Genomic DNA, 20,422 nt, shown 5'->3' on the forward strand with positions numbered 1-20,422 from the left:
GGGGTGCTGATTGCAGGACTAAGTGGGGCCTTTTAACCAACATTAACCTAATTGCTGAGTGATAGATGGCGTGGCCCAAGCATATGGTGAGTCGTTACTGGGCCCGCTAATCCTGCCCGCACCTGGGGCACTGCACTGGCCCCTTTAGCCAAATTCATCTCTCCCAGACATCTGTAACGATTACTCCTGCGGCTCACTGCCTGGGACGAGGCTTTAATGATGTTCACAAACTCCGAAGCCCTCGAGAGTGGTAATGAGCCTGGCGCGGCTGGGAAGCAGGGCTGCACCAGCCGAGGTGCGGAGAGTGCCTGCTCCCTCCTGCCTGCCCCGTGCCCCTGAAGAACGCGATGCAGATTCTCCAGGGTGCCTGGCCACCAGTCTCGGCTGGGACCCCTGGCGACCAGTGGCCTCCCTGGGCTCCCCTCACATCCTCCTTCTCGTGTCTCTCGGCACTTTCTCCCCCGTGGCCCTGGGTGAGGGTGGTGCCTTTGATTTCAGAGATAGACTATTTCCTCACATTCCTACGGCACACCGTGGTCTCCCTTTCTCCATCTTACTGAATGTCCCCCAAAGCCCGTGCAGTAGGAATCATGATTTCCATCAGGCTGATGAAGGTCAGAGAGAGCGGACATTTGCTAAGGTCTCAGGGTTGGTGAGTAGAGCAGCCAGGACTTAGACCACCTTTACTCCAAATCTCATGAGCGCTCCATGTCCACCTGCTCAGGAGCCTCTACTTCTCAGCTCAAAGCCCTAACTGTTGCCCCCCAGACCCTTTCCTTTGGAGTTCCGTGGCTTCTCACCAAGCTGGAAACTTGGCCCGTGTCTAGAGGCTCAAGGCAGGTCCTTGAGGCCAAGGTGGATTTGGGGAGGGGGACCGAGTGTCTAGCCCAGCCTGGCAGGGCACTGACCGGGAAGAACTCTGCAGGCTGTCCTGCCTCCCGCCCCAGAGGCTTTCCCCTCCTCTTCTGGCTGCGAAGCACAACTTCTGCCAACTCCCTTCCCCTGTCCCTCATCTCTTTCCTGGAGACCCAGCCAGTCTTTCCTCCAAGATTCAGTCCTTGCAGGGATAAGGTTGTCAGGGTAGGATCCGGTCTAAAGGATCAGAATGGCTCCTTCTTGTCACCACTGCAGGGGTGAGCAGACTCCATGTGGTCCTCAGAGTCTGGGGATTCACCCCTCTGACTCTAACCCTGCTCTGGGCCATGTCAGAATCGTGAGCCCTGGCCCCAGAGGCCACTCGCTGATGGATCATGGGATCTTCCGAGCACTCTTGTCCAGGAGCCTTGCCCCATCGCTCTTACGAGATGGAGAGCCCTGGAGGAGAAGTTCCAGCTCTGCCTAGGCTACTTGAGCCCGGAGTGAACTGTGGAAGTCCTTTCACTTCTCCACGCCTTTGGCTTTCTCCTGCTTTGGAAAGGGCGATAGCAACATGTATCTCTCAAGAGTCCTTCCCAATTAAGGTGAAATAATGGATGAGAAGTACAAGTACTGACAGAGATAAAGTGATGTCATTTTTCTGGTTGTTACAGGAGGCAGGCTCTGGGGACGTCAGGGGGAGGGGCCTGGGGCCCCGGGGGTGGAGCTAAGGGAGAGAAGCCCCGCCCACAAGCCCTGCTCTCAGAGTGCTCCTAGCACCCATGGCCCAGCTGTGTTCTCAATGGAACCAGGGTGACCTGACCCCACTTTACCTGACAAATTATGCATAATGATCTGGCTACTCCCCCTCACTGTCTCTTGGGGGGAAGCATCCCTCCTGCCACACTCCCGCCCCCAGCTTTGTGACCACCTCCTGCCCACTGACTGCACAGCGGTCGCCACTGCCAAATGAACGCCCCAAATTGGAACATATGTCACTCCTGGAGCCCCGTTCGCCTGTCCGCTGCTACACGCCTATTTTCTAATTTCCAGCTGACACTTCCCTTAGTGAAATAAATGAATTTGCTCCGGCGGAGGCCCTGCTCGGATTAAGCTGCTGTCAGAGCCCCATGAGCCAAACAAATTGTTGCCTGCAGCCCACCGCGAGGGCTGCATTCCAATGGGGGCGGGCAGGGGAGGGGCCGGGGAGACCCAGGAAGAGCCTGGGCTGGTTGGGAACATGGCTCAGTCACCACTGGCCAGGCGAAGACGGGATAAGGGGCAGCGCTGAGCCGGGAGCTCTGGTGCCATAGGAACCAGGGGACAGGGAATCGCATAGATATGAGCCTTTGGGAGAGGAGGTGGGGTAGAAGAGGGCCCTGGGCAGGCTTCTGGGGGCAGGGTCCACGGGAGGAGAGGGAATCCTGGAGAAGTCCCAGAGAAGGGCAAGGAAGAGTCCCCACCCTGAAGCTGCCTGGGAAAAGGGCGGGCCAGAGCGCGCTGGACTCACTGCTCAGCGATGATGTAATCCCCCGGCAAGGGGGTGCAGGGCACCCCAGCCACCTGCACGTGGTGGGCGATCTCAGAGAAGTCCAGGCCCAGGTTCACGCCATGGATGGTCACTCGAGTCCCTCCTTCAGGTGGTCCAGACACCGTCAAGATCTGCGGGAGGGAAATGGGATCACAAACCTGCGGGGCCACAGAGGAGAGGCAGCGGTGCCCTTGCCCTGCCCCGGGAGACTGGGGGACCCCGTGCACACCCGGAATCTGGGGGAACGGAGCATGTTTTCCTCCACCTTTTAGCCTCTCTAGGCTCCTGACATCATCTCGTTTTATAGGACTTCCTCGGTTCCTGAGGTCATTAATTCATTCATGCATTCGTATACTTAAAAAAATTACCAGCAAGGCCTGGACGCGAGGCAGAAAATCCTTATTTGAGATGTGTCTCTAATTCGCTAGCTGCCTGAATGTGATCAAGTCACATCATCTCCTGAGACCCCAGTTCTTAGTTGTGAAGGCGGGGATAATCATTTCTATCAACCTGGCTTCGGAGCACCGAACAGGGCATGTCCAGGAGCTTTTTGTAAAGCGGAAAGGGCTTTCTAGTTGTAATGTGCGATTAATGCCGCTCCTGTCTGCTAGACACTGTGGGGGTTACAACGGTGAACAGGCAGGAAATCAGGAAATTTGCCCTCAAGTAACTTCTGGTCAAGGAGAAAGCGATAAAGGAAGCCATAAATAATGCTGATGCGGGGCACACAGTGATAAGATGGATTTGGAGGAAAGCGGTGGGAGCCCGGAGGAGTCCAAGATTAGGTCCTGCTTCGGGGGTATGATGAAAGATGCGAAGTGTGTTTGACATTGTGCTGCAAAAAAATCCCAGGATGCCTGCTGGAACCATGAAAAACAATAACTTTAGGGTTTTCCAAATCTTGCTGGCTTCTCATTAGCAAGGATCATTCAGTTAGTTTCTAATTCAGTCACCAAATGCTGTCTCATTTTGCTTTGACCCAAAACGGGAAAAGAAATCAAGCTCTCTCAAGGTATAAACGTCTGTCCAGGATTAGAGCAGGCTCTTGGAAAAACGCAGCTCTTTGGGATGGAACAGATAGAGTCCAGGGAGTAGGTTTATCCTTTGTGGTCCATACTTATCTGAAGTAGGAGGAAGTTAGACATGAACTCAATCACTGGAAGCAGGCTCAGAGTATCTTACACTAAGATTCTTGTACAACCTATACATATAGTTGTAAAAAAGTCTGAGGCTCTTCTCACTACACCATAAGAAAGGCAAGACGGGGTGGGAGGGAAAGATGGAGAGAGGGAAGGTGGGTTGGTCAAGGCCAAGAGTCCACCAGAAATCTCCCAAATGGAGCTTGGGTCCCACTGGGAGCCTCCATTTAACCCTGTACATACTGGTGGAGCATCCAGTGGGCAGTGGGGTCAAGTGTGCCCCAGGGCAGAGATGATTGGTCAGCACAGGTGAAATGCTTTAGAAGGTTCTGGAAACTCTTCCCTCCTCCCTGCCCCCCAAAAGGGCACTGAACTCTTCCTGTGATGTGAGCACCATTAGTTGTACAACCAACTTGGCCATGAATGCCCAGGTGATGGTGGGCAGAGAAGAGATGATGGTGGGGAAGAGGACCGGAACAGGCCTCCCTCCCCACCCGGCCGACTCCTGGGCTCTCAGCAAGTTGGCTGCAAAGCCAGGACTTGAACTCAGACCTCCTGCCCCCATCTTCTTCTACAAGTCTTACATGGCATGGTTTCCCTCCCTCCTTGACGGGCTAGGCCATAAACTCTCTCATCTGGGGGCTCATTTCACCCAGGTCACCTTGTCTGAGGCTCTTGCTTCCTTCTCTGGGAATAAAATATCCCACCTTCTGAATAAAAATAAACAAGATTCATGAAAAGAATCAAGGGAAGGATCGTGGAGGTAGTTCAGAGGCATCTCTGTGTGCTGGGCGTGAGCCAGAGAAGCAGAACGCTATGGAGAGAAAGGAGCTGGCCTGAGGAACCAGTAGCCCCACAGCTTTCCTGCCCCAGGGGGATCTAAAAATAACCCATACGAGATCTTGGCTGTCGCACTCTCCCCTGGAACCTGAGCCTCCCTGGCTCTGCGAGATGGACCCTTGTTAATGAGGAACAGGGAAAGGGATGCCTCCATGCCCCTGCAGGAGACATCAGTCAGAAAGAATTTGCTCTGAGCAAATTCAAGTGCCCGGTTCTCCTCTGATCCACGAATGAGCTCCGCAGGCCCCTCTTACCCCTCCCCCAGGCACCTGGATGACAAGAACCCATCTACCAAAAAGAACTGACGAAACTGTGGTGATTGCTTTGCTCTCCTTCCCCTACTTTTATTCTTAAAAATACATTCTTTTGCTCGCTGCAGTTAATTACAACCTTTCAGAAAAACTGTGAAACGAAATCCTTCTGGAATGCCTAAAAATATTTCCATCTCGCAGGTAGCATGTGGGGATTGTATTGTGGATGTTCAGCAGCATTGGCAGGACCCGTGAGGCAGCCTCCTCCAGCTGGTAAATCATCGAAGGGTCCCCTTCTGACATTCAAGGGTTGGGGTCCGAGATATGACCGTGGGCCCTGGGAGGGGCTGCAGGTCCATCTGCCAGAACAGAGTTGCTCAGAAGCATGTGCATGTTGCATAAGCCGGCATACTGTTTACAGAAGAAAGACTTTTTTTTTTTTTTTAATTGTTAGCAAGTGTTGTAGTCTTAGCATGAAGACACGTGTCAAAGAGATAGCTAGTTTGGGGTGTGGAGACACCAGCCTGATCACTTGTAAGCTAGCTAACAGCTGCTGGAATCCAAACCTGGAGAATGAGAGTCCTCACGGGTCATTGGAAAATGCCTGGGGGCTGCTGGGGCCCTGGGGGTCTTCTTCCCCACACAGCACCTGGGGTAGGTGGCAAAGGGGTTTGGGGTCAGGGCATTAAGCAACCAGCATGCCCTAGGGTTTACGAGGCACACAGCTTACATCTTCCTTGCTTGAAACAAAACCGATGTGTAAAAGTCAGGATTTCCCAAACATAGCTGAGGTGGTGAGCATTTGATTTGCACAAGCATTCCCCCGGTCTCCATTACTGATGACTTCCAAATCTATATTGTCGGCTCAGACCTCTCTGCTGAGCTCCATATCCATATATCCAATTGCTCCTGGACATCTCTACTTCCACATGTATGTCCCTCAGGACCCCCAAATTTCACCGTGTCTAAAAATGAACTCTTAATTTTTCCTCCTTCCACCCCCAACCTGATTATCCTCACAGATTCTCTTTCAAGGTTAATGGGATCACTGTGCACCCAGCCAGGATCCTTGCAAGCACCTTCACCTATCTCCTTTCCCTCACCTACCTACCATGTATAATAAATAACAGTCACCAGGCATTCTCAGATCTTATGCCCCAGCATCTTCTGAATCTGTGCCCCGCTCTGTGTTCCAGGGGCGGCGATAAGCAGAGCCCCACCACTTCTCACTTGTACTAACTGCCTCCATGGTCTAACGTTAGAGCTAACTTCCTGTTGTCACTGGGTGACCTTCATGAACACATACCTGGCCAGGTGACTAGTTGCTTGCTCAGAAAACCTTTAATGGCTCTGACCACTGTCAAGGCAAAGTCCCTAATTCCTGGCCTGGCACTTGTCCTTCAAGTTTTTTTTTTTTTTTTTTTTTAAGATTTTATTTATCTATTTGAGAGAGGGAGAGCACAGAGGAAGGATGATAGGGAGAAGCAGATTCCCCATTGAGCAGAGACCCCGATGCGGGACTTGATCCCAGACCCCGAGATCAGACCGATCTGATCGGCCTTGGCTTTGGGGGATTCTGGGCCCTGTGCGGAAGCATACTCTGAGCTTAACCGACTGAGCCACCCAGGCGCCCCTCGTCCTTCAAGTTCTGATCTTCATTACTTCTTCAGCCACATCTGCTATCTTATACTATGTCCTGTGCTCTCCCCAGCTTAAAATCAGAGTGAGTCAAGGTGGAGGTCTGGGCTCAGGTGGGAGGGAACAGAAAAAGGTATCCTGTCAGACACATCCCCTAATACCTGAGGGCTTCCAGGGGACTCGGAGAATGAGTAGAAGGGCCTTGATGTCTGGGCGGTGGCGTGGGGTGGTAAAAACCCAGGCCTCCTGCTTTCCTTGTTTCTCCCAGGACCAAGTACTGGGGAGAAGCTACAGAGGGCAGGCTTGATGAAAAAGGACTTATTCTCCAGAAAAAAAGTGAAGAGGATCTTTTCGGATACCACTTCAGACCAGGCAGCTGTGGGGTCCCTCGTCCACCCTAGAGATTGCCCACAAACAATCTTAAAAGCAGCATTAGATTGTAGGGTGCTCAGTGTAACATCTGCAAAGCTTGGTTCTCTTGGGAGAAGGACATAGATCTACAATGAGGCAAGTTGGTGGAGTCCTCTGCTTATAGAACTACAAAGGGGGCTTTCAGATCAGGAAGAAGTTGTGGGGCTCCAGGGCAGGGGAGAGCTAGCCTCCTACAGAGGTGAGGGTGAAAAAGCAGGATGGGAGTTATATAGATGCCTCCCACCCCCAAAGACAGAGGGGAACCAAGACAGGGCTGCGATGGTGGTCAGATCCACATGTCCTGGCTTCCAGTTTCAGAAGGCCCTTGCTGCTGGCTATTCTGGGAGAGGGAAGACAGCCTACCTGATCTCAGGGAGCACCTGCAGCAGGAAGAGGATAAGTCAGACCTGAATCTGAATGGTAGCCCTGACACGTATGAACGACGTGACCTTCAATCTCAATGTCCTTATCAGAAAACAGGTAACACTACTTCCCTCCCAGGGATGTTCTGAAGGTTAAGGAAGACAACATCTGTAAAGTCCCTAATAGGACGGTGGTTTAGAGAGCAGGTCTTGACAATTGGCAGTTTCCTCTCCCGAGTTCCCCCCGCATCTGTGGCTTCCCAGATCACGACAATGTGGGATGGTGGCATTGGTGGGGAGTTTACAGAGGCTGGAAATCTTTCTGTTTCTCTGGAAGGAGGACACAGGGACCGGGGAACTTAGATGCTGGTGTGACGGAGTGGTACAGAGAGCTGCCCACGGGCTGACTGGAGAAAGCCTGAGAGGTGTCCTACAGCCTGAGCCTGTCCATGCTGCCGAGGACAGGGCCTTGGCTTTGGGGGATTCTGGGCCCTGTGCAGAAGCATACTCTGAGCCAGACATCACCCTTTCACCCAGAATAAATTTGGGAGGACACTGGCCCTGTCTAAAATGGTCTTCATTCTTTCCTCCCTCCCTTCGAGCCATTTCTTTTTCCCTTGGCGATTAGCCATTCTGGGGTAGGCAAAGCATCGCACAATGAACTCAATGAATGCTTCCAGGAAAGTAATTCTGAATGAGACACCCACACAAACAAATGGCTTGATAGTGTGGGATGCGTACGGATGTGTGTGTATGTGTGTGTGTGTGTGTGTAGTGAGGGTGTAGAGAGAGGGTGAGGGGAGCTGGAAACTTGTGAAATCAGCTGGGATCTTTAGATATTGATCATTTCAGCCCCCATGCTGCTCAACACATATTCTACTGTGGACCAGAAATCTATCTAACTTCTCCTCTGTGGACCTCAGAAGTAGGGGATGAGGCAGAGAAGCGCCCAGAAGCAGCTGCTGTTGCTGAGAGGGGGGTGAAGGGGGCTACGGCCCTCCTATGTTCTGTGCTGACTCCCGCTGTGCACTCCTTCCCGGCCCACCTCTCCAGAGCTCCAGTTCAGCTCTCTCCTGTACTACACGTGCTCCTGGGGAGAGCTAAGGGTCCCCAGGGCTATAGGGTCTAAAGGCGATGTGCATTTGACACGCCGCTCCCCCCACTGGCCAATCATGTCCACTGACAGAGGCCTACCTCTCCTGCAAGCCTCTGCTAAAAAATGCCTCCCCCGTGAGGCTTTCTCTGACCCCCTGAGGCAGATTCCGTAGCAGCCTCTCCTACACTCCCACTGTCCTTTGTGAATGCCCCAGAGAAAGTAATGGGCATGCTGGGTTGTAAACTGCTTCTTTTCTCAATAAGATAATAACTACCTTGGGACAGAGACGATCTCACTTTTGTTTAGCAACCTGATCCTTAGCACACTGCCTGGAACACAGCAGCCTTCCATAAGTATCCCCAGTTCTCCGTTACTGGGAAACGCTGGTCCCAACCAGACCATAGAGCAAAGTGTGTTCTATAAGGACGGCTGGAAGAAGGGAGCTGTCTATGTGTGGCTCGGGAGTGACGTAGTATTGTAACATCCGAATCTCAAGAAGTTCCTCCTGCAGTCTCTCTTAGTTTCATTTAAGCCAATTTCTGGTGGATTCCTCATTGAATGGATGAGTGAACAGCTGTCTCCTTGTCAGACATCTTCAGTAATGAAGGCACCCCTGGCCTGCACTTCTGCAATTCTGTTAGCCTTTTGTCGGAAGCTCTTGTTTTCTAAACCCTTTGATCATTTCAGATGCTCTTCTCTGGACCCTTGCACTTCCAGGCATCCTCTGAGAGTGTAATGACCCAAAGTAGGCTTGTGGCTGGTGCAGAGGCCCGCCTGAGGTGAGTGAGGAATGCCCATGCAGATGACTACCCTCCGCTTGTCACACACGCCATTAACCAGGCCAGCCATGGGCAAGTCCCAGAGGGAGGCTAACCCCTAGGTCTCTTTCCCAGGTCCTTTTATTTTTTTCCTCCCTGGGGTCCCTTCCCCTATTTTAGGTACCTCTCACCCTGCTAGTCTCTTCTCCTGAAAGAAACCTTTATTTGCATCGTAATGGGAATCTATGATATGACCTTGCCTGAAGAGCTTTTTAACTGATTGTAGAATAAAACATCTGTCTATATATGGCATTCAGACGGAGAGCGTGGGGAATGCATTAGGGCAGAGGCCTCCGTCCAACAGCCCTACGCCCTGTCCAAGAAGCAGTCACTGATCTTGCCCAGGTACACAGGTGGCTAATTCACGTCTGGCCGAGGGCTTTTCATCAGCACATCCTGTGCCCAGATGAGTAGGCAGTAGGATGTGGGATGAGGTTGGCCTGTGTTGATGGTAGGGGACCAGCTAGTCTCCTGCTGGGCCCTCTCAAAGCCTCCCAGAGCCTCGTGTTGGGAAGCCACTTCTCCATCTACTCAGACCCCACCTGCCGGCCGCGCAGCCCCGCTGAGTGCCGCTGAGCTCCGGGGCACCCCAGCCAAATCTGTGTTCCTGCCAGACTGTGTCATGTTTGTTTTCCACCGTGGGTGCCGTGACCTGGAAAGCAGCCGCCATGATGCTACACTCGCCCTCATTCTTACAGCCACTAACTGAACAGTTCGGAGGGATCTGTGCCACAAAGCCGCCCAAGGGCGGGAGCAGATGCGGCTGACTAATTACAGCTGGGGCGCTCCGAAGGGCTGCCCCGGGGAGCGGAGCCTTGGAGGGTGGCATGGGGGGGCTCCTGCAGGGCAGGGGTTCAAGGGGTCAGAGGAAGACCGCTCCTTGGCGGGAGCCTAACAAGGCCCGGCTTCCATCCTTGTGCCCCTGGCTTCCTCGGCTCGCATCTCCTGCCTGATAGACATGGTGGGAGTGAAGACGGATACTGAACACTGGTTCCTGGTTATTGAAGATTCTGATAATGCTGCCGACCATCATTTATTTCATTTCTTTTATAATCGCATACCCTTATATCATACTTATCATGAACCAGGAATTGTGCCAAAGGCTTTACATATTTTATCCCACTTAGAGCTCAAAACAAGCTGTGAGGGAGGTCCTATTATAATTTCCTTTTTACAGATGGGGAAGCGCACCCAGAGGGGTTAAGTAATTTGCCCAAAGTTACATAGTGAGTGGCAGAGCCCACCAGGTCCAGCTCACCCGTCTTCCAGCCTCCACACGACACTGCCTGAGTTGACCATCCTCTTGCACCGGAAGAGACCCCTCTGTCATCAGCCAGGAGAACTCATGCCCTATCCTACTGCTCAGGTCCCCCAGCCCCTCTACCCGGGCTAAGGCCAGAACGTACGACTTTCCAAGAATCTCTGCAGTTGGCTTTGCTGGTCCCTGCCATGTCTTTGAACTTGTCAACTTCTCCCTCCCTGCTCTCTGTTTCCGTTCCCCCCGTGGATGTGCACATGCCCCCCCTCGGTCTCGCCCCCTTGTCATCTCTGCCTGTGCCTGTCCAGTCTGATGCCTGGAGCATGGACGACTGGCTTTCTCTCCTTCTTGGCAGCAGGCTGGATGAGCGCTCCATGCCAGCACCTTTCCCCACTCCAGCCCTGTGGACTGAGAATTCTGGTTTCCTAAATGAGCCCAGGAAAGAGATGAAGGATGGTATACAGGTCACAGGCGGGGGCTCTAGCATCAAGTAGCTGTAGCTTAACTCCTGGTGCTAAAACTTATTAGCAGGGTGCCTTTGATAACGTTGTCACCCCTCATAATGCCTTGGTTTCCTCATCTGTGAAATGGGGCTAATGATCCTAGTAGCTCTGACCTCATACAAGTTGTTATAAGGTCTGCGTGAGTGTTATAAGGTGCCCGGTGAGCATTCAGGAAAAGGTAGCTGTTACTTTTATTATGAGTTTATGATGAAGAAGTCTGGGCAGAAGTCATGCTGGCTGAAATCCAGAGGAGAAGTGGCTGGTGTGGAGATGGTCCAGCATGGCTGCCTCTCTGCTGGGCCTGTCTGGCTCTTCCCATGGCTCCAGCAGGCTGTCAGCACCCTAGCCTGGGTTCTTAAGAGCACACGGGAGAGACTGCCATCAGAACCTCCCAGAGCAGCCAAGGGAGGGGGTCCCAGAGAAGGTACTCCAGGACGGACACCCCCCAGCTGATGGACATGCTTTGTAGTAAAAGCTCCCGTGTCTGAGATTGGGATCAAGAGGGTTCCGCCCCGAGTGGCCCCCGAATGAGGACGAGCCACTGAGGACAAGTTGCCAGTATAGAGGGAGCTAATCTTCGGACTCATCCACTTAGTCCTTCCCTGTTGCTTAGAGTTCTCCTGACTTTAGAGGGCAGTGGGGCCGACTCTGTGCCTGCACATTTTGAGGCCATCTTGGTGCTTAGCCAGAGACACCTGGATACTGGATTCAAGATGGCCAATGGTCACATTCTTTTCCACCTTGGGCGTGTATGTGTGTGAACACGTGTGTGCATACGAGTGTGCGCGCTCTTCAGGGTGGGCCAGAGCCCAGCTGATGTGCTCTGTGGGGATCTTTGGCCTGGGTAGCGCCAGCTCTCCTACCCGGCATGAATCCTTGCTGGCTCTGTCTTAGCTGATAGTACATTCAAAACCTAATTGTTATCTCAGCAGAGTAACTCCATTATTCATCCTGACACCATCCCCCGTTAGCTGTTTGTTGCAGTGATGTTATATTAATGAGGCCTGCAAATAAATGAACGGGAGATCAGAGTGCTGACTTGTTTCTCAGGAAAGCGAGGTGACATATTTATTTATTTGTTGGGAACTTTGCAGCGAGTCTTTCTGGCCCTGGGCAGGTGGCTTTTGGCCTTTCCTGCAGAGATTTGGTACAGCCTTACAGATAAATACTTGTAAATGTTCAACTCCCCAATTTCACAAATGCGTTCACAACTGAGAGAATCCAGGAAAGAAAAAAATCTACTTTCAATTATTTGGGCAAATGGAGAGCAGAAGGAATGCAAGAGCAGTGGATCATCTCCAACAAATATTGTATCAACTGTTATTTTTGCTTGGTTTTAGAAAGCAATGCACATGGTTTTCTACATTTGGTTTTCTTTCCCAGTTACACATACCTAAGATAGTATTAAAGAGAATTTATGTTCCCTGAGCATAAACTAGTGAGGGATTGGCAAGTTAGTGACACTGAAAAATTCACAAAGTAAAATCTACAACATGGTCAATGGAGAGATGAGGGTAAAACCAGCCCCCCTACGGCCTGGCATCAGACTGGCCTTACTGGGCAATGTGGCAGGTGAGTTCAGAAACACATAGGAATATTCTTTGGTACCCAAATGGTGATAGGTTCCTGGCCAATACCTGAGGACCCCAACACTGGAGATTTGCCCCTTGCATTTCAAGCCTGCTTTGCTTATTCTTCCCCCCTGACCTCTATCATCACCTGCAGGTGTGAGCTATGTAGGCCCCATCCTCCGGGCTCCCATTAGCTTGAAAAGAACGAACCACCAGGCTCCGTAAATTCCAACTTTCACCTCAACCCCATCACCCCACTGATAGACACAACCAGAAACCAACTGGATCAAGTGTGATAACTCTAATAAACATACAAAATTAAAGTAACCTCTATCCTGTACAGGCAAGAAGGGGTCACCCTAAGTTTAAACACACCCCAAATGCTCCTCCTGCTCCCCCACCACTCATAGGAATAAGTGTAGATCTAATTATGTCTAGGGAGACAGGTGAAGGTCACCTTAAGGCTCAATACAAAGGGTAGCTAATGCTCCCAGTTTTTCTGGCCTCCCCTGGGACCTTCCAAAAGAATTCTGATCCTGGGCACAGATATTTTTGGTACACTTGCAGTGGAGTGAGGTGGAAAAGTGTATAGCCAGGGAAAAACCCCCCATCCCTCTGACCAAGACGGCTGGCATTTTATGGTGGGGAGAGTCTGCATTCTGGAGTCAGAAGGTCCTGGTTTTGAATTCGTTCCGCCACTAACCAAATGGGTGACTCTGGGCAAACGATTTACTTCCCTAAGCACTGTTTCCTCAACTCTTAAATGAAGATAATTCTGGGCATCTTGCAGGATTGTTAGGATGAGTAGGTATGCAAAGGTCCTGGTGCACAGTAGAGTCTGGCTATTATTAATACTCCCAGAACTAGGATGTGGATCATGTCTGTTCATGTCCCTGGCCTGAGGTAAGTGTCCTCATTAGGTGTCAAGACCTGGAACCCTGCTGTAGTTCTCCTTCTAAACAGAGACAACAGCAAAGTGTGTAGATGAGAAGTTTCTGTCCTAGGTCCTTTGGAGGAAGTAGAGTGGCCTGCAGGGCAAGCAGATTCCAGCCTCCTCCAGGTGGCCCATGTTCAGGGATAGGCTGGGGCTTTGCAGTGAGGGACTACACCCCCTGCCTCCCCTCACAGAACTAACCTTTCCATGTGATAGCTTCCAAGCCTGGCACAGTGCATGGCATGCAGCAGTCGCTCATTAAATGAATACTTATTTATTGCAATGCTCTGTTATGGGTTGAATTTTATCTTCCTCAAATTCATATGTGAAAGCCCGAATTCCCATTACCTCAGGATGTGACTTATTTGGAGACAGGTATCTTTCCAGAGGTAATCAAGTTAAAATGAGGTCATTAGTGTGGGTGCTTATCCAATATGACTGGGATCCTTATTTAAACAAACAAACAAACAAACAAACAAATCAGAGACGGACATAAGAAGGAATGTCATGCAGAGATGAAGGCAATGCGTCTACAAGCCAAGGAATGCCAAGACTGCTGCTTTCCCAAAGCACCAGAAGTGAGGGGAGAGGCATGGAACAGATTCTCCTCACAGCCCTCAGAAGGGCCCGACCCTGCCGACGCCTGGATCTGGGACTTCCAGCCTCCAGCACTGTGAGATAATACATTTCTGTTGTCTAAGCCCAGCTGACCAACACAGTCACTTTGAGTGGAGACCTCTGTCATGTGAGCTCTAGAGCCCCTTGACCCTTCCTATATTTTTCTCCCCAAACACATATTCGGTCTCTTTTTCCCGTTCTGCCGATGCTGCCCCTTCTCAGCTCATCAGAAGAACTGCTTCTGGGCCTTCCTTTCTAGCGGGTGGCTTGTAACGTCCTCCTCTTTGAGGTCCTAGCAGTTCTGGAAGCACAGCAACGTGGCGGACCAGGCATCTCACGGCCTCTCCAAAGCTCTGCACGTCTCTTGTCCCCGGGGTTGAACAGGAGACACGTGCACAGACACCGGATGACAGCTAGAATGGGAGCAGCCTGAGATGCCTCTCATGGGGGACAGCATCATTATCACACCACAGGCTGGCTGAGAAGGAGCAGATGCTGGGTCCTGAGGGGGGCTCGAACCTGAAGTTTATGCAGACTGAGCAATTCTTAAGACTTGTCCTCCATGTAGCTGCCACAGGAGGTGGGTCTCTAGGGGTGGGCTTGGTTGCCATGGAAACAGTTGGGTGAGAAGGGGTTAAGGATGAACACAGCTGTTCATTCAACTAAGCTTGAGCCCACTCCTTTCCCTAATGCAGAACTCATTCGCGGTCACACATTGATCTCCCCGCCCCTGGGCAGTTCCTGACCCCACTTGTTTCCAGCATTAGAAATTCTGCTGCCTCCAACAGCCAGCACCGGCCACCAGAGAATCCTTCCCCTTTCATCCCTGAAGAAGGATCTTCATAGTAAATGGCTCTTGCAGATGGGCTTGCACGGACTGGGTACACATTTTGAAGGCAAGGGCCAGAGACAAGATGGAGGTACATATACAAGGGCACGGATCCCACTGAATTCTGATTATTAAGAAAAAGATCTATGCCAATGTCAAGGAATTAGCCAAGAAAGCCAAGGTAAAGAAAACGAGCTGACTCTTCTTAAAAGTTACTTTTAACAAATGATACATTTTTGGTAACAAATGTCAGAGAGGCACATGAGGTCCATTCTTCCCATTACTGGTGATACTAACTTCCACCACTTGGTAAAAGCAGTGTCTACCAGGTTTCTCCTCTGTAAAGTTTCTGTTTTTCTTGTTGAGATTAGTATTAGATTGTGGGGAGATGGCTTGAGACTATATAAATATCCTATTTTTCATCATACATTCATTTACTAATTTTAGTATCCATCGGCCATTCTTCCTGAAATAATTATTACTGCAAATCTTGCCAAATTTTCTATTTCCCTAGGTCCTTTAACATTTTGAGTTAGAATTCTAGTAGAAGAGCTTCCTCCTTCCCCCACGAACTATTTATTTATTTGTATCAAGAAGGAGCATAGATTCTTATTTTACTCTATTGCTTATAGTCAATTAGTTTCACTTACTTTCTTACTCAGAATTGTCCCAGATTTGGCTAGTGGGCCCAAATCAAGTTGACTCCTGTGCACTTTTGACATGTACTCCACATTTTTGTTAGTACGCCTTGCCATGAGAATATCACCTAAATTAAATTGTGAGGAGACATTAGCCATCTTCAAACCGAGGGATATTCTACAAAATAATTGTCCTGTACTCTTCAATAGCACCAAGGTCATGAAAGACAAAGAAAGACTGAGGACCAGAGCACTAAAGAAACACGCTAATGGAACATCACATGTGACCCCGGGTTGGATCCTCAATCAGGAAAAGGGGGACAATCAATGGGATAATCGGCACAATGTGAATCAAGCATGTATATTACATGGCATTATTGTATAAATGTTAATTTCCTGATTTTGATAATTGTACTGTGGTTATATAAGATGTTAATTTGGGAGAATCTGGGTGAAGGGTATACGAAAGTTCTTTGTACTATTTTTGTACCCTTTTATAAGTCTAAAATTATTTCAAAAATGAAAAGTTAAAAAAAACTAAAGATGACTTTTACAGGGCAAGGAAGGGAGGTTGAGGGTAGGAGCCGCAAAATGAAAGGAGCTATTCCTGATCATAGTGGATGAAATATTCCAGGCCTGGATCCTCCCTCCTGCATGTCCTGCCCCGAATGATGGCCCCTGCATGGCTTGAGACACAGCATGGATTTGTCTCTCTTCCCTGGAGAGGCTCTTTCATTTCTCCACAGCCTCTACTTGAAAAACGCCAACAGGAGACCCCACTGCTTGGGGCCTCCAACTCCTGTTGCTGTTTCACTGGGAAAATCAATTACAGCCTAATTACCTCCAGGGGTTAATTAGCATCATGTCGCTTGGGTGTCCTCTGTGAATGGAGCAGCCCATCAGTCTACGGTCAGTGAGCAGGGGTGACACCGAGGCAGAGATTTCCCAGGGACAAGCCTGCCTTAGGGCTGGGAAGGCGGTGAGTAGACGGGGCCGAGGCAGCAGCCGGGGCAGGGGGAGGTGAGACGTGCTGATGGAAGTGAGTCCCTGCCTGATATAAGCTCCCCTACGCCACAGGCGCAGAGACACAGAGACCGACAAGTACAGCTGCAAGACAAGTACAGGGCAGAGCAGGTTCCAGCAGTTGCGGGAAATCACTGGCATCAGGGAGAAGGCATGGAGTCCTGAGCAGCTCAGGGAGCTGGCTGTGTGAGGGCAGAGGCGGGGGCCCCACCAGCAGTCGCTGCAAGCACTTCCGCAGCGAGATAAAGACAGGGGATGGAGTCAGTAGACACTGTCATGGGCCATGTCCAAGAGTAAAATGAAACTGAAGAAGTCTGATCTTTGAGGGGCAGTGTCTCCACGCTCACCGCATCTTCCCATCAGGATGATGAGAACCTAACTAGCAGGAGACACTCTCCCACCGCGCTGTGCTTCCCCGGGGATGCCCCGCCACATGGATGGATGGCATCTTCCTGGTCTACCTTAGCTAGGAAGGTTGGACATCGAGGAAGGGGGAGCCCTGCTTCTTGTGCTGCGTTACTTGAGCAATCAGAGACTTTACAAGTAGTTCTCTAATTCCATAAATCTGAGCTTAAATACCAGGTCTGCCACTTATCAGCTGTGTGAACTGGGGCAACCACGCCTCTCCTCTGAGCGTCATTTTCTTCATCTGTAAAATGGAGGTGAAAATATTTACCTCCCACGGTGGATGTGGGATTAAACGAGACGGTGCCAAGCGCACTGAATAAATATCAGTTCCCTCTTCAAATAACCCACCTGAAGGTTAACAACACTCATTTGATCTTGAGGGTTTTCTTTCTACGGATCTGAAGCTTCAGAATGATCGCAGGGATGTTCCAGAAGCTTCTCAATACTCTGTGACATAGGTGAGAGCCAAAGGTGCTTTCTTTGGCTAGAAAGGAAAATGAGCCAGGAAGAGGGGCAGTGCATCCATTCAGGGAAGAGGCAGAAAAGGAGCAGCCCCTCACTGCTTTCTTAAATGAGTAGACCACAGTGCTACCTGCCCACACCTTTATTCCCAGTCACCATAAGGAACGTGCAATTAGTTTCAAAGCACAAGTGACATCCGGTGAATAGGGAGCCGTGAAGAGTGATGAACACATAATGCAACCAAAGTTAAATACAACTATTCCTCTCCCAGGCCATTCAAAACCCGAGCAGCTGCTTTTTCATTCACATCATCTATTCATCTGCCTTTGCAATTTGCTATTCAGGAAACATCGTTTTTTTTTCTAGGATAATTAATTACCTATTTCTTTCCATTAAAATGCACCAACAAATTGGGACAGAGAGTAAATCTTGGGAAATGGCACAGTGGCCAATGTAGTGACTGCCTTTACTTTCTTCTTCCACGTTCAACTTTGCAACTCGGAGCTAACTGCGGCTCCCGAAATCACATTTCTGCTGAGAAAAGCTAAACCTACTCTCTGAAATGTTTACCCACCATGCAGCCAATTTCCCGTCCCCACCTGGCTCTGCAGGCCTGGCGGGGAGGCTGGGCTGGCTCTACCTCCCTTGTGTGCACACGCCCACACACCGGCCTGAGGACACACATCCATGCGCTTGTCACTTACGCCCGGACGCGGGCCATCGAGACGCCCGAGAGAGGCTTCCCACACCCCACATTAAGTGTGCGCTACACTTAGAAGAACTCTTCCATGTGAACTCCTCTCCCGCTGCCCACCCAGCCCGCCCCGCTCTGGGAACTTGTGGGACTCACCTCGGTGATCTGAGGGTTGGAGCACTTAACGTTGTGGCTGGACCAGTCAAGCCAGGGGCTGGAGGGGCTGATGCAGTGCTGTTGGAGGGTGCACCTGCGCTCACCGCTGCACCAGCCACACTCGAACTTCCGGTCGGCCTTCAGGCAGAGGCCGCAGCTCTCCCGCTGGGCTGCACACTTGTAGAGATGGACTGCAAAGAGAGGGGGCGACACAGCGGGATTGGAGAGGGCTCCTCCCGACCGCGCCTCTTCTGGGAGGCATGGCGGAAACCGTCCCCGGCATGGGTAACACGGATGATCGCCATCATCCTTGCAAGAATAACTGACGGAGGACAAATACTAAATTGAGCCTCTTCGTTGTCGAAAGGTACTACAGAAAATGTTATTTAAGGGTTCTGGCTCTAGAGCGAGTCACATCAGGGCTTTGATGGTGGCCTCGCTACTTCCTTAGCGATGTGACAGAATGTCACCTCCCTGAACCCTCGTTTACTTAATCTATGACATGAGGATGATCGTTGTTTCGTGGGAGGTTTGAGTGAGGTGCTGTGTCTTAAGTGCTTAGCACAGTGCCTGTAACATACCCGATGGGCCACACAGGCTTATTCTCTTTTCTTTGAGGTCACACTACATTCTTCTGCACTGTCTTTCCTCCATGGGGCCCTCATCACAACAGGTAAGGACTGATTTCCCCGTTTCAGGTAAAAATGAAGCTCAAAGAGGTACATATGACTCTTTTTAAAGATTTTTATTTATTTATTTGAGAGAGACAGAGAGAGCACAAGACGGGGAAGGGGCCAAGGGAGAGAGACAAGCAGACTCCCCACTGAGCGGGCTCAATCCCAGGACCCCAAGATCATGACCTGAGCTAAAATCAGACTCTTAACTGACTGAGCCACCCAGACACCTCAATATATAGTGACTCTTGAAGCTTGCTAAGGTTAGTGCCGCAAGCTAGGATGGTGCCATTCCAGCTCTCTGTGCGGCTAGACTGTAGATCCTGAGAAGAGAGGGGCATGCCCCCCATACACTGGGGACTGGGTGGTTTGGGAGAGAGGTTACCAAGAAAGGCCAGGTGGCTGGCAAAGTGCGGGCAGAACTGAGAAGGAGAGAGAGTCGACACAGTCCTGTTCATGGCCCCTTCAGTGGGGGGTGACATTCCCACAGAGGGCAACCTAGCTACTTAACAGGTCACTTTTGGAGTTTGCAGACCCTTGGCCTTTGCTTTTGTCTCTTACTGACTTAGAAGCCCGGGGCACGCCAGGCTGCAGAACTGTGTTTTGGGAGCCTGGGACTTCGTTGTTGCCTATTGATGTTTTGAATTCAGAATCCTGAGTAGAATTCTCCAGAAGTAGAATACTCAGAGAGTCATTTTCAACTTTTCTGGTCAAGCAGACATGAGCTTTCAGGACTGGGGGGTGGGGAGGGGCGTGCCTGTGCTGGAGATCAGGTATGGGCCTCAGGGGAGGGGCATATTTCTATTCCTCTATAGGGTCCTCATCCTGTTCCTCTGCTCTGTCGAGTGTCCCTCAGTCCCAGCTGCAGGGACTACATTTAAACGTCCTCATACCTACGGCTGGTAGAGGGCAGGAAATGGGAATCTCAAGATGAACAATTACAGAGTGAGCATTTATTAACATGCACAAATGGTGCACACCTCATTTGGTCTTCATGCTGACCCCAAAAGGAGAGCATCCCTTCCTGCATTTCACAGGGAAGGAAACTGGGATGAAGGCAGGGGCAGTATGTAGTCTGAGTTCCCCCATCTATAAGTGAAAGCGCCAGGATTTGAGCCCTCGTTTCCTGGTTTCTAGAACCCAAGTCCATAAGTACCGTGGCCGTCTCCACCCAACACGGTGCACAGCCTCCAAAAATGGGCTCTCAGAGGCATGAACATGGAGATGGTGCTACCTGGGCACTCCAAGATGTTGAGCGCCACCAGGGAGGGCTCTCATGTGACAGCCTGGATGTGGCCGTTTTCCTCTATGCTCTAGGTGCAAAGGCCACCTCTGGGAACCAAGCCCAGATCCTCAGCAGGGAGGATGTCTATCTCTCAGCAGTGGGGAAATTGGGCCGGGGTATAAGGAGAAAGACAGCAGAAATCTCCCTGGTTCAGTTTCTCTCTCCAAGCCTAAGTGGTGTTGATTTCCATGCCAGCGTGTGGGTGGGGGCCTCTGGTGGCTCTGGTCCTCTGTCTACGCCCATGGGTGACCCTCAGGCTGAGGGAGAAGCTGGGGCAGCCCTAGCTACTTCAAGTGTAGTGAGATGTGGCTCATGGTGTGAGGAGAGGCATCTGGAGGGCAGAAGGCTTGTCGTCCCACAGTGGCCCGAGCTGCTGGAAGGACAGTGGTGTGGTCCAGCACGTGAGCTCTGAGATTGGACATCCTTGG

At 50.9% G+C, this 20,422-nt stretch overlaps 1 protein-coding gene across 2 annotated transcripts in view; it reads right to left on the minus strand.

The window, feature by feature from the left end:
• The window catches only part of PLXNA2 (plexin A2), a 211,432-nt gene that overhangs the window by 37,140 nt on the left and 153,870 nt on the right, over positions 1–20,422 (minus strand). Inside the window, exons 12-13 of one of the 2 annotated variants that reach the window (XM_045877130.3) lie at positions 18,036–18,226; positions 2,366–2,517 (exon numbers count right to left, since the gene is read on the minus strand). In XM_045877130.3, the coding sequence (XP_045733086.1) occupies positions 2,366–2,517; positions 18,036–18,226 (343 nt within the window). The remainder of the gene's footprint in view (positions 1–2,365; positions 2,518–18,035; positions 18,227–20,422) is intronic. The other variant, XR_010412266.1, reaches the window with a different exon arrangement.

This window comes from Mirounga angustirostris, unplaced genomic scaffold (assembly GCF_029215605.1).
Source record: "Mirounga angustirostris isolate CCGP_5_RB_7025 unplaced genomic scaffold, mMirAng1.0.hap1 SCAF_6, whole genome shotgun sequence".
Lineage (NCBI taxonomy): Eukaryota > Metazoa > Chordata > Mammalia > Carnivora > Phocidae > Mirounga > Mirounga angustirostris.